At 36.0% G+C, this 12,133-nt stretch overlaps 3 protein-coding genes across 3 annotated transcripts; 1 reads left to right on the top strand and 2 right to left on the bottom strand.

Annotated features, from left to right (window-relative positions):
* Nucleotides 1-1,719: 1,719 nt before the first annotated feature.
* LOC127137917 (secreted RxLR effector protein 161-like) lies at nt 1,720-2,052 on the bottom strand. Its single transcript, XM_051064324.1, has one exon. It carries the CDS (start codon nt 2,050-2,052, stop codon nt 1,720-1,722), a length of 333 nt encoding a protein of 110 aa, XP_050920281.1.
* A 5,357-nt stretch (nt 2,053-7,409) lies between these two features.
* On the top strand, nt 7,410-9,927 carry LOC127076016 (malate synthase, glyoxysomal). Its single transcript, XM_051017568.1, has 4 exons — nt 7,410-7,968; nt 8,189-8,514; nt 8,645-8,975; nt 9,122-9,927. Exons 1-4 carry the CDS (start codon nt 7,582-7,584, stop codon nt 9,776-9,778), a joined length of 1,701 nt encoding a protein of 566 aa, XP_050873525.1. The 5' UTR covers nt 7,410-7,581; the 3' UTR covers nt 9,779-9,927.
* LOC127076017 (uncharacterized protein At5g41620) lies at nt 9,900-11,764 on the bottom strand. The gene is made up of 2 exons (XM_051017569.1): nt 11,359-11,764; nt 9,900-11,191 (listed from the first exon to the last, which is right to left on the bottom strand). Exons 1-2 carry the CDS (start codon nt 11,566-11,568, stop codon nt 10,046-10,048), a joined length of 1,356 nt encoding a protein of 451 aa, XP_050873526.1. The 5' UTR covers nt 11,569-11,764; the 3' UTR covers nt 9,900-10,045.
* Between the last annotated feature and the right edge of the window lie 369 nt (nt 11,765-12,133).

The following is a 12,133-nucleotide window of genomic DNA, read 5'->3' as shown; positions in this document are numbered from 1 at the left end:
TTAAATTTTGTATTTTTTTATTAGTGACACAATTTTTAAAATGAAGTTTTTATAACATATGTATGAAAGAGTATCGACTAGTGTTCGAACACAGGGTAGAGAGACAAATGATTTTCCCATTACAATTGGTTTGCATCATGGTTCTACCCTAAGCCCTTATCTTTTTACCTTAATTTTGGATGTACTCACGGAACACATTCATGAGCTAGCACCGAGATGTATGTTTTTTGCAGATGATATAGTTCTTCTTAGAGAGTCGAAAGAGGATTTAAATGAAAAGTTGGAAACTTGGAGATGAGCTTTAGAAATTCATGGTTTTCTCCTAAGCAAAAGTAAGACGGAATATATGGAATATAAGTTCAACAAAAGAATAAATGTTTCTAATCTAGAAGTGAAAGTTGGAGACCATATTATCCCTCAAGTTACACGGATTAAATATCTTGGGTCTGTAAAAAATGATGGAGAAATATAAGGGGATGTAAACCATCAAATTCAAGTTGGGTGGTTGAAATGGAGAAAGGAATCATGTATTTTATGTGATGTAAAGGTACCACTCAAGTTGAAGGGAAAGTTTTGCCGAACTACGGTAAGACCTGTGATTTTATACATGACACAATATTGGGAGATTAATAATCATCAAGAGACTAAAGTAAGTGTAAGAGAGATAAGGATGTTGCGGTGGATGTGTGGTAAGACTCGACAGGATAAAAGTATAAACAAAAATATTGTAGATAGTGTCGGGGTAACGCCTATAATATTGAAGATGGTGGAAAATAGACATAGGTGATTTGAGCATGTAAAGAGAGGACCTGTAGATTCTGTAGTGAGGAGAGTATACCAGATGGAGAGAAGGAAAACAATTTGAGGAAAAGGAAGACCTAAAAATACCATAAGAGAAGTTATTAAGAAAGACCTCGAGATTAATGATTTGGATAGAAGCATGGTCTTGTATAGAATATTATGGAGAGGGTTGATCCATGTAGCCGACCCCACCTAATGGGATATGTTATAACAGAAACACAAATACAAATCAAAGTAAAGAGAAACACACAAAAGCTTTGTTCACGCAGTTCGACCAAATTGCCTATGTTTGCGACTACAAAGTAGCTATAGCTCATTTTATTGTCTTGTGAATTGCATCTAGATTACAATGTTACAACCCATATATATAATACGAGGTTTAAGTTTACCTAAAACTCTAATCCATATTTTCCCTCAATAAACAATTATCTCTGCCCATAATTATCTCAACAATATGAGTTATTATCTCAACAAACTATAGTTATCTCAAAAACCCATAATTATCTCAACAATATGAGTTATACTCTCAACAACCCATGGTTATCTCAATAATCCATAATTATCTCAACAATATGAGCCATATTCAATCATCTCCACCTTGGCGAATATCAAACACATATGAAAACTTTTTGCATAAAGATTCATCCTGGAAACTGAGGAGGTACACCTCATACTTAACATAGAGAAATATGTAATAAGTCCAAATAGTGTTTAAACTTGTCACTAGTGATTGGCTTGGTCAACATATTATCCTGCATTCTCTGAAGTGTGAACCTTCTGAAGTAATATATGTCTAGACGCCAACAATTCCCTGATATAGTGGAACCTCACATCAGTATTCTTGGTCCTAGCATGATACACCAGATTGTTCGCCAAATAGACAACACTCTGACTATCACAATGCAACTGAAGTCCACCTTACTCAACACCTAACTCTTTCACTAACCATGTAATCCATAATGCTTCCTTGGCAGCTTCAGCTAGAACCATGTATTCTGCCTCATTTGTAGACATAACTACTATGGTTTGAACTGATGATTTCCAGCATATAAGTCCCCCTGCAAGAGTAAAGACATACCCTGTTGTAGACCTCCTATCATCTAGATCACTTGCATTATCAGAATCCACATATCCCACAACTGATAGAACACCCTGCTCCTTGTTGAACATGATACCATGATTCGTTGTACCCTTCAAGTATCTTAGGATCCACTTGATTGCTTCCCAATGATGCTTCCGTGGCTTGGACATGAACTTTCACACTTGACTAACTACTTGTGTTAAATCTGGTATAGTGCAAACCATAACATACATAAAAAAAACCAATTGCACTAGAATAAGGAATTTTAGACATATCTTCAATCTCCGAGTCTATCTTTGGACTTGTTCCAAAGAGAGCTTAAAATGATTCGCCAATGGAGTACTCATAGGCTTTGCTTTGCTCATGCCAAATATGCTCAAAACACCTTTAACATAGCTTGTATGATACAACCATAATTTAGCAGCTCCTTGGTCCTTATGAATTTCCATCCTAAGAATCTTCTTTGCAGCACCCAAATCCTTCATATCAAACTCCTTACCCAACTTGCACTACAACAAATAACGCTTTTCATGATGAAACTTTCACCCCGAACAATAGAAAACTGAGGTATAAATCCAAGGCGCGCTATTTTTTATTAATTAAAAAAAACATACATTCCCTTGTTTTTCATAACACCGAGGTGAAAAAATAACCCAGTACAAGCTTCGAAGCACAGATAACGCAGTTTATGATTTTATTTGTTTATAAGTGTAAATAAATTGTTATAACCCTTTGGTTTTCAATTTAACCAAGACATAAAATAATAAGATTTTACTATAAAAGCACTCATTAAACATATTTTACCCTAATCCTTACTAATATGAAGCCGCCCCAAACTCGCAAGCATCATTCTTTGGGATGGATTGCAAGACTGAAAAAATCTTTAATGTTCTTCTATCTTGAACAAAATATTTTTTCTGTCCTTGCAATCTATCTCACATAATGGTGTTGATGTTGTCGTTGTTGTATTTTTAGAATAACCCCCATTTAAAGAAGGGAATGTAACTAAATCTGGATATTAACGAAGATATTCAGTAATAAGAACAAAGATTTGTTGTAAGCAATTTATTTTAATATTTTGTGTAAACAATATAATTTAAAAAAAAAGAATTATTCACCTCTGTTTTCGTCATCACCGAGGTGATAGTTAAAAGGCGAAGATAAAAAATCTCGATTTTATAATAAAATCGAGTGATTAATCATAATATTTTACCATAAGAACACTCGTTAAATAAATTTTATCCTATTATTTTATTATTCTGTGTAAACAATGTAAATATTAAAAAAAAGAAGCTTTTTCCCCTAGATTTTTAACAAAAACCGAGAGATATTTGACGCTTGGGTTGGAACATATTTTATTGAGGTAAAATATAAGTGTGTTTCTTCACCGTCCTTAAACAAATCTTTTTCGTCCAATTAATAAGTATCAATGCTCAAGACACCACCATTAGTGATCCTCGTGAAACCTAAAAGTCTCGTTATAAAAGCATTCTGACTATTAGTGAATCCACAAGAAACCCAAACGTTGTGAAAAACCCTATATGTTTAATCAGAGCACTGTATCAATGTGATAGATTGCAAGATCAGAAAAATTTAAGTTTTTAATATGTGGTTGGTGAGAGTAATGTATTTACTTTGGTGAGAGTAATGTTCTTATATAATCATATAACTGGATATTTATTTTATTTATCTGACCTTTTTTGTTTGTTTTATATCAGACCCAAATGAATACAAAACCCATAGAGAATATATTGCATTCAATATTTGATCTTCCTCAAGATCAATGAAACGAGTAACAATTGCTTTTCTCCAAGAGATCCAACATTTGTTCTTCACCGACAACAATCACGATGAAAAACAACATTTTTACTTTAATATTCCGTGTAAACAATGTAATATTCTGTGTAAACAATGTAGTTTGTAACTAAATTAATTTATTAATTTATTAATATTCTGTGTAAACAGTGTAGTAGTGTTGATCTTCAACTTATTAACATCATGTAAATGGTTGGCAGCAATCAACATATCATTAACATAAAGTAACAGGAAAATAAAAGAGCCATCATCAAGGCTCCTCACATAAACATAACAATCATAATCACACTTTCTATAGCAAATCTGGAGCATGTATAAATCAAAGTGCTTGTATCACTTCCTTGAAGACTGCTTCAAGCCATATAAACACCTCTTCAATTTGCAAACAAGTTTTCCATATCCAGTATCACTGAATCCCTCTGGTTGCTCCATGCAGATTTTCTCCTCTAAATTACCATTAACGAAAGTTGTTTTCACATCCATCTACTCTAAATGCATATTCCTATTGGCTACCAAGACCAATATTGCTCTGATAAAAGTGTGTCTAACAACCAAACTGAAAATCTCATCATAACCAATCCTCTTCTGATGTGAATACCCCTTTGCAACTAGGCGAGCCTTGAACTTTTCCTATTCTTTTTCTGTTACTACTAACTTTTTCTTGTACACCCACTTACAACCAATAACTCTATTTCCCCTGTGGCAGCTAAACAAGATCTTGTGTCTCATTCTTTTTTAAGGATTACATCTCCTCTACCATAGAACTCATCCACTTATCTTTCTCCTGGCTAGCCATAGCCTCTCGAAAGGTAGAAGGGTCTTCTGAACTAGTAAGAAAATCATATGCTGCTAAGTCTTCAAACCCATATTTGACTAGAGGTGTAATATGACGGGGCTCCTTATCATGCACAAGTGTATAGTCTTGTACTCCATCTGAATCTTGCACTCCACACGAATCTGAGTCTGGTTTATCCTGTTGTTAGGCTACAATTTGTCTTGGACTCACTGGTGGCTCCTAAATGTCCACCTGAATCTTGTCCTGACTGGACCTTTCTACATCAGTATCTAGAACAACTGTCACATATGAGTGTTTCAACATAGATTTCTCGTCAAATATAACATCTCTACTGACAACCACCTTCCTCTTAACCGGATCCCATAACTTGTACCCCTTTACACCTTTATTGTAGCCAATAAAGATGCACTATTTTGACTTGGGGTCAAGTTTACACAGATCCTCACTGGAAATATGCACATATGTTGGACACACAAAAATCCTTAAATTACTTAGATCAATGGGGTTACCTATCCACACCTCCTCTGCAACTTTTCCATCCAATAAAGCCCGTGGTGATCTGTTGACTAGATAACATGCCATATCGAGTGTTGTTGCCCATAAACCTTTTGAAAGACAAACATTCAACCGAAGGCACCCCGTCTTCTCCATCAGAGTCACGTTCATCCTCTTTGCAACACCATTCTGATATGGTGTCTTCCTCACAGAAAAGTGTCTCTGGATTCCATTCTCCTCACATAAATGTACGATCTTCTTACCCGTGTATTCAGTTTCATTATCATATCGCAAATACTTTATTTTTCTCCCTGTCTGGTTCTCAACCTCTGCCTTCCATAGTTTGTACTTGAAAAATACCTCAGATTTATATTTCATGAAATAAACCCAAAACTTACGAGAAAAATCATCAATGAATGTCACAAAGTACATTGAACCTCCAACGAAGGGCTCTTTTGTAAGCTCCTAGACATCAATACTTGCACAATCCAATTATACAACTACGAATACCCTTCAACAAATTCCTCTTATGTAGTTTCATCATCCCACGTTCACTGAGATGACCCAAGCGCATGTGCCACGGTTTAATTGCATCATTTTCAATTTCAACAAATGCTACATCATTCATAATTATTCCCTTTAACAACTTATAAATGTTTCCTGCAGTCTTCCTTTCCGTCATCACTATCATTGCACCCTTGATAACACTCATGATATCTCTATCTCCACCTGACCGAAATAAATAACCATTTGCTTGAAGAGTACCCAGAGAAATCAAATTCTTCCTCAATTTTGGAACATAACGCACATCACTCAACGTGCGCACGCCACTATCATCCAAAGAAAATTTAATTTTCCCTTTTCCAGTGATGGTACAAGTTTCATCATCACCTAAATAAACAAAACCAAAATCACCTAATTTAAAAGAGTTGAACCATTCTCGGTGCAACGTCATATGGTAGGAGCACCCAGATTCGAGAATCCATGCATCAATGCACTTTGCAGATGAAACGCAAAGAAAATCCTCTTCACTACATGAGCCATCCAATTGAACTACATTTGCTAAACTATTGTTGCCTGACTTGTTTGGACAATCCCTCTTCCAATGGCCAATTTGCTTGCAACCATAACATTATGTTGTTTTCTGTCCTTGGACTTGAACCTCTTTTTCTTTCCAAAACTCATTTCCTTTCTCTTTCCTCTGACACGATCTTGACATTCCTTCACAAACAAACCTTCACCTGAGCTTCCTCCACCTTAATATACACTTTGGCGACGTTGTGTGTGTTGCAAAAGAGTAGAAGAAATATAATCTAGCGTGATTGTTTGCTTCCCGTATGTCAGAGTGGTCACCAAGTGATCATGAGAGCTTGGTAAAGAGCATACAAAAATAATGGATTTATTCTCATCGTCAACCTTCACACCAAGTTGTGTCAAATCAGCGAGGATGTTGTTGAAAGCATTGACATGAGCCTGCAAATTGCCTCCTTCCTGCATCTTTAGGCGATAGAGACGCTGCTTCGCGAACAATTTGTTCATAAGCGTCTTGGACATGTACTGATTTTCCAATTTTTCCCAAACATCCTTCGGAGTTGTAAGGTCCGGGATATGATTCATCACATCATCAGAAACACAAAGTCTTATCAAATATGCGACCTTTTCTTTCATCTCGTTCCAATCAATGGATGTGATGTCTATCAGTTTCTCATCACGAAGCGCCTTCTGTAAACCTTGTTGAGCCAATAAATCCTTAACCCTCCTTTGCCATAAACCGAAATTTCCCGTTCCGTCGAACCGAGTCACTTCGAATTTCGCACCTCCTAGATTAATCGTCATCTGATACCAATTGTTAGAACAGAAACGGGAATACATATCAGAGTAAAGAGGAACACACAAAAACTTTGTACGTTCACGCAGTTCGTCAAAATTGTCTACGTCTACGACCATAAAGTAACTATAGTTCTTTTTATTTATGTCTTGTGAATTACATCTAGATTACAATGTTACGACCATAAAGTAACTATAGTTCTTTTTATTTATGTCTTGTGAATTACATCTAGATTACAATGTTACCAGCTATATATAATACGATGTTTTAGGTTATCTCAAACCCTAATCCTTAGTTTCTCTCAACAAACAATTATCTCTACCCATAATTATCTCAATAATATAAGTTATTATCTCAACAACCTATAATTATCTCAACAATCAATAATTATCTCAAAAACATGAGTTATATTTTCAACAAAATATAATTATCTTAACCATTCATAATTATTTTAATAATATAAGCGATATTCAATAGTGCAGCCAACACAAAACATTATCGTATAACTAACTACACCTCCCAAGGAGTGCACATATTTCAATATAGCCACCTTTTATCCTTCAGGCTGCACTCATTTTCTTGTCTCATTCCATTCCCTCTCTCTCTCTCAAACTCATCCATCTTCTTCCTATCCTCCATACCGATTCACGCATATCTAAATGCGGTATTGTAGCATCCAACTTTTTCTATATATATTCGTCCCAATCCTTTGCCTCAACTCATTCCATTTTCATTCAAATAAGGTAGAGAAGTACTATAGCGAATATGGACCTCGGAAACCATGGCCATTCAACACAAGAGAAGCAAACCAACTCTAACTATGATGTACCAGAAGGAGTTGAAGTTCTTGGGAGATACGATGCGGAGTTCACAAAAACCCTCAGTAAAGATGCTTTGAAATTTGTTGCTGATTTACAACGTGAGTTCAGAAGCCATATAAAATATGCACTAGAGTGCAGAAAAGAAGCAAAGAGAAGATACAATGAAGGAGCTCTACCAGGTTTTGATCCAGCAACTAGATCCATAAGAGAAGGAGAATGGATATGTGCACCTGTTCCACCAGCTGTTTCTGATAGAAAAGTTGAGATCACTGGTCCTGTTGAGAGAAAAATGATCATCAATGCTCTTAACTCTGGAGCTAAAGTTTTTATGGTTAGTACTATAACATGCATAAAGCAAGCGCGTGTGCACGCGCAGACGCGTGCGCGTTTTTCCTTTTAAAAATGTTTTATGAAGACTAATAGTTTGAGGACTATTATTATTATTAAAAAAGTCTGACCTGATTTGAGCCCGAAGTAACCTAAGCCATAGGCTCATGGCAATCGATCGGTATGACTATTTTGAGATATTTATTTTGTTTTGATGTTCTAAGGCTGATTTTGAGGATGCACTGTCTCCAAGCTGGGAGAATCTTATGAGAGGTCAAGTGAACTTGAAGGATGCTGTGGCTGGGACCATAACCTTTCATGACAAAGGTAGAAACAAAGTTTACAAGCTGAATGATGAGATAGCAAAGCTTTTCGTGCGACCGAGAGGTTGGCACTTACCCGAAGCTCATATTCTGATTGATGGTGAGCCTGCAACTGGTTGTCTTGTTGATTTTGGTCTATACTTTTACCATAATCATTCAACTTTCCGGCGTACTCAAGGTGGTGGTTTTGGCCCTTTCTTTTACCTTCCCAAAATGGAGCATTCAAGGTAATATAATAACTTATGAGCCAAAGATCAAAGATAAAATGGTTTACTTGTTGAACAAGTTTCATGCTTTTATAGCGAAGGGTGAAAAAATAGAAATTGGTTTTATAACTCAGTGTGATTGGATTGACAGGGAAGCTAAGATATGGAACAAAGTGTTTGAAAAGGCGGAGAAGATGGTGGGAATTGAAAGAGGAAGCATCAGAGCAACTGTTCTGATTGAAACCCTTCCTGCAGTGTTTCAAATGGATGAAATTCTGTATGAGCTCAGAGATCACTCTGTTGGTCTGAACTGTGGGCGTTGGGATTACATTTTCAGTTATGTTAAGACTTTCCAAGCTCATCCAGACCGGTTGCTACCCGATCGGGTCCAAGTTGGTATGACTCAACACTTCATGAAAAGCTACTCCGAACTTCTTATCAGGACATGTCATAGGCGCGGCGTACACGCCATGGGAGGAATGGTATGTAATATGGACGATACAGATGTGACTGACTGCGTGCAATTACACCGTACACAAATCAAATCATAAATAGAAATCTTATCAAATTAAACATATATGTGTGTAGATTTTGTACATAATGTTTCTTAATTCAATTTATTCAACAGGCTGCTCAAATTCCAATTAAAGACGATCCGGTGGCTAATGAGGCAGCACTAGAATTGGTAAGAAAAGACAAACTTAGGGAAGTCAAGGCAGGTCATGATGGAACATGGGCTGCACACCCTGGTCTAATTCCGTCGTGTATGGAGATTTTCACCAAAAACATGGGAAATGCTCCTAATCAGATAGCAACGATGAAACGTGACGACGCTGCAAAGTTAACCGAAGAAGACCTCTTGCAGATACCTAGAGGAGTCCGAACGATGGAAGGTCTCCGGTTGAATACAAGGGTTGGAATTCAGTATGTGGCAGCATGGCTAACCGGATCAGGTTCTGTGCCTCTTTACAATCTCATGGAAGATGCCGCGACTGCTGAGATTAGTAGGGTTCAGAATTGGCAGTGGCTTAAGTATGGAGTCGAACTTGATGGCGATGGACTCGGAGTGAAAGTGGGCAAAGAACTTTTTGGCAGAGTTGTTGAAGAAGAGATGGTTAGGATTGAAAATGAGGTTGGAAAAGATAAGTTCAAGAAAGGAAAGTATAAGGATGCTTGCAAGATCTTCACTAGGCAATGCAGTTCTCCAACACTTGATGATTTTCTCACTCTTGATGCCTATAATTATATTGTCATAGTTCACCCTGTCGAAGTTTCGAAGCTTTGAAATTTGAATTTCTTCATACTTCATTGTGGTTGATGATATAGTTTATTGTTTTGAATCATGTATTGTGTTACCTAAGTTGTCACTTATATTTTTCATTACCTCTTATGTTTATGCATAATCGAAAAGAATAAAGTTTGCTATTATAGCTATTTTGATTGATATAACTCTGATCTTCATCAATCTGATAATATACAAATAGCAAAAGATTCATGTGTACAAGATGGTTTTACTAAAATTTGATGAAAGATCTTAGTGTTTTCTAGTTAATCAACAAGTGCTTTTTCCACCTTTGGACCTACTTCTCTGTCTCTCTAGTCTTGCTTCAAGTAGTTTTGCCATCAATGTGTTTTCCTTTACTCCCTTTCGCAATTTGGTTGAAGACTCGGTTTCGCCAAAATCTGAAGCAATCAACTTCGATTTCCACAGTTTTATGTTGTTTTCTTTCATTTCACTTGATTTCTTCTCCACCAAGCAACTCTTATTATTATCATTACATGACATAACCTCTTTCCTAATTGAGCTTTTCCTTCCTTTATTTTCTCGATAGAGCTCATTAGCGTTGTTTCTTTGCGGTCTAGAGCCGAGTTTTCCGAGTTCTTCAACGATGATCTCTTTCGGTTCAAACCAGTCATTACCAATGGAATCTTCCTGATCCATATTTTGAGGTCCACTTGCAACATCTTGCGGTGGAAAGGAATCCATAGGACGAATTTCCTTGAGCTCCTTTGGCGAGGAGTAACTGAATTCGCTAAAATCCACGCAACGTTTTGCATGAAGAAATGCTTCTATATCAAAACCTAACTTGTCAACAATCGAAAATCTCTCAACGACATCACTGCCACATTGCGCTAACTTCATTTGCTCGCGCTCGTCAAGCCAAGCTTCTGAAATATGAAGTACTAACCGATCAAGGCCATTCTCTTTAACCTCCACATATTCAGAATCGCGCCTAAGACAACGTACTTCTTGTTCATAGCTTTTTACTCCTTTAGCAAACTCGCCGCACAAATTCTCCAATAGAATCCGCGCTTTCCTCTCTCGCTCAAGGTTTCTCAAACAACCAGAGAATGAAGACTTCACTTCAGAAACCTCCCTAGCTAACTTCCTACGCAAGCTTTCTGAGTGCTTTCGCAACGCTCTCTCAACTTCAAGCTCTTCATGAATCAATTTCACAGCAGCTTTAATTTTATCGCGTTCTTTATTCTTTCTAACAGACTCCTCCATCGTCGTTTTCTTCATTAACTTCTCCATTTCCCGCGCGTTCATTTGCTTCTCCTCTACTAACTCCTTCATCCGTCTTCGTGAGCAATCTAGTTCCGATTTTAAGGCTATCACTGTTGATATATTCAATGCTTGTTTCTCTTCAAGACTCCATATTCTTCTGTTTAGTACATTAAGTAACTGCGCCGCAGCCTGATTAAAGCAAATAAAATATGCATCATTCTCTAAAAGCTCCAAAACATGAAACACTTCCAATCAATATATCAGAATAAAGTTTATACAGAAATAGAAGACAAACCACAAAACAAACAATTAACAAAGGTTAAACATAAAAAACAAGACATAAACTAAGGTTAAACCTGGTCAGAGGAGTTGTTTTTGCAGCGGAGAGTGGCGCCACCATGTTGAATTTGCCAGAGATTAGCACAAAGCTTTCTAGCAGAAACGGTTGAAGTTGAAACAACATTATTCTGTTGAGATGGAGGTTCAAATCTCCATGTAGGTGATGGAGTAGTACATGTTCCTCCCTTTTTCCCTACCAAAACACCTTTCTTCCACTTTTCCACCATTACTCTTCTCTTTTTGTTCCCTCTCTCTCTCACACACAACCACAAACACACACAAAACTCAATATTTAAATTTGAGACTTTACAATGTTTTTCTTTTTGAAGATATGAACAAATGTGAGTTAGTTTTGCAAAGAGTTAGTACTACTAAATTTATAGCAGTTACTTCTTTTCATAGCTGGGTCCACTCTCATTATGTACTCATTGAAAATATCCTACTATTTGTGTATATATTTTTGTCTCTGAATTAAAATTATGGACGTTTGTTTTGACTTTTTTTTAATATGATTTTTATAGTACAATAAAGATTTTATAAATAAATTTTTTATAAATAAGTTTTTTATAAAAAATTAAAATAAAAATTTGATTTAAATAATTATTTTTAAAATATTATTTTATATATTTTATTATTTTATTAAAACTTTTTTTATATCAAAATTTTAAAAAATCGTTTAACTTTGAATTTATTTCAAATAATTTTTTATAAAAATTATTTTTGAAATACTATTTTTTTTAAAAGTTACAATTTACAATTATATTTTGATCTTCAATAATGTATGTTTATATT

The sequence above is a fragment of the Lathyrus oleraceus genome, chromosome 4 (genome assembly GCF_024323335.1).
Source record: "Lathyrus oleraceus cultivar Zhongwan6 chromosome 4, CAAS_Psat_ZW6_1.0, whole genome shotgun sequence".
Classification (NCBI taxonomy): Eukaryota; Viridiplantae; Streptophyta; class Magnoliopsida; order Fabales; family Fabaceae; genus Lathyrus; species Lathyrus oleraceus.
Note: the sequence above shows the minus strand (reverse complement) of the source record. Positions and strands in the feature narration are given on the sequence as shown.

Bases quoted from the DNA above. Each gene is read 5' to 3' on its own strand.
- LOC127076016 (XM_051017568.1), top strand. From the start codon at position 7,582: ATGGACCTCGGAAACCATGGCCATTCAACACAAGAGAAGCAAACCAAC. The intron at 8,515-8,644 runs GTAATATAATAA...TTGGATTGACAG, and splicing joins CCCAAAATGGAGCATTCAAG to GGAAGCTAAGATATGGAACA. The intron at 8,976-9,121 runs GTATGTAATATG...TTTATTCAACAG, and splicing joins TACACGCCATGGGAGGAATG to GCTGCTCAAATTCCAATTAA.
- LOC127137917 (XM_051064324.1), bottom strand. From the start codon at position 2,052: ATGTCCAAGCCACGGAAGCATCATTGGGAAGCAATCAAGTGGATCCTA.
- LOC127076017 (XM_051017569.1), bottom strand. From the start codon at position 11,568: ATGGTGGAAAAGTGGAAGAAAGGTGTTTTGGTAGGGAAAAAGGGAGGA. The intron at 11,192-11,358 runs GTTTAACCTTAG...TGCTTTAATCAG, and splicing joins AAAACAACTCCTCTGACCAG to GCTGCGGCGCAGTTACTTAA.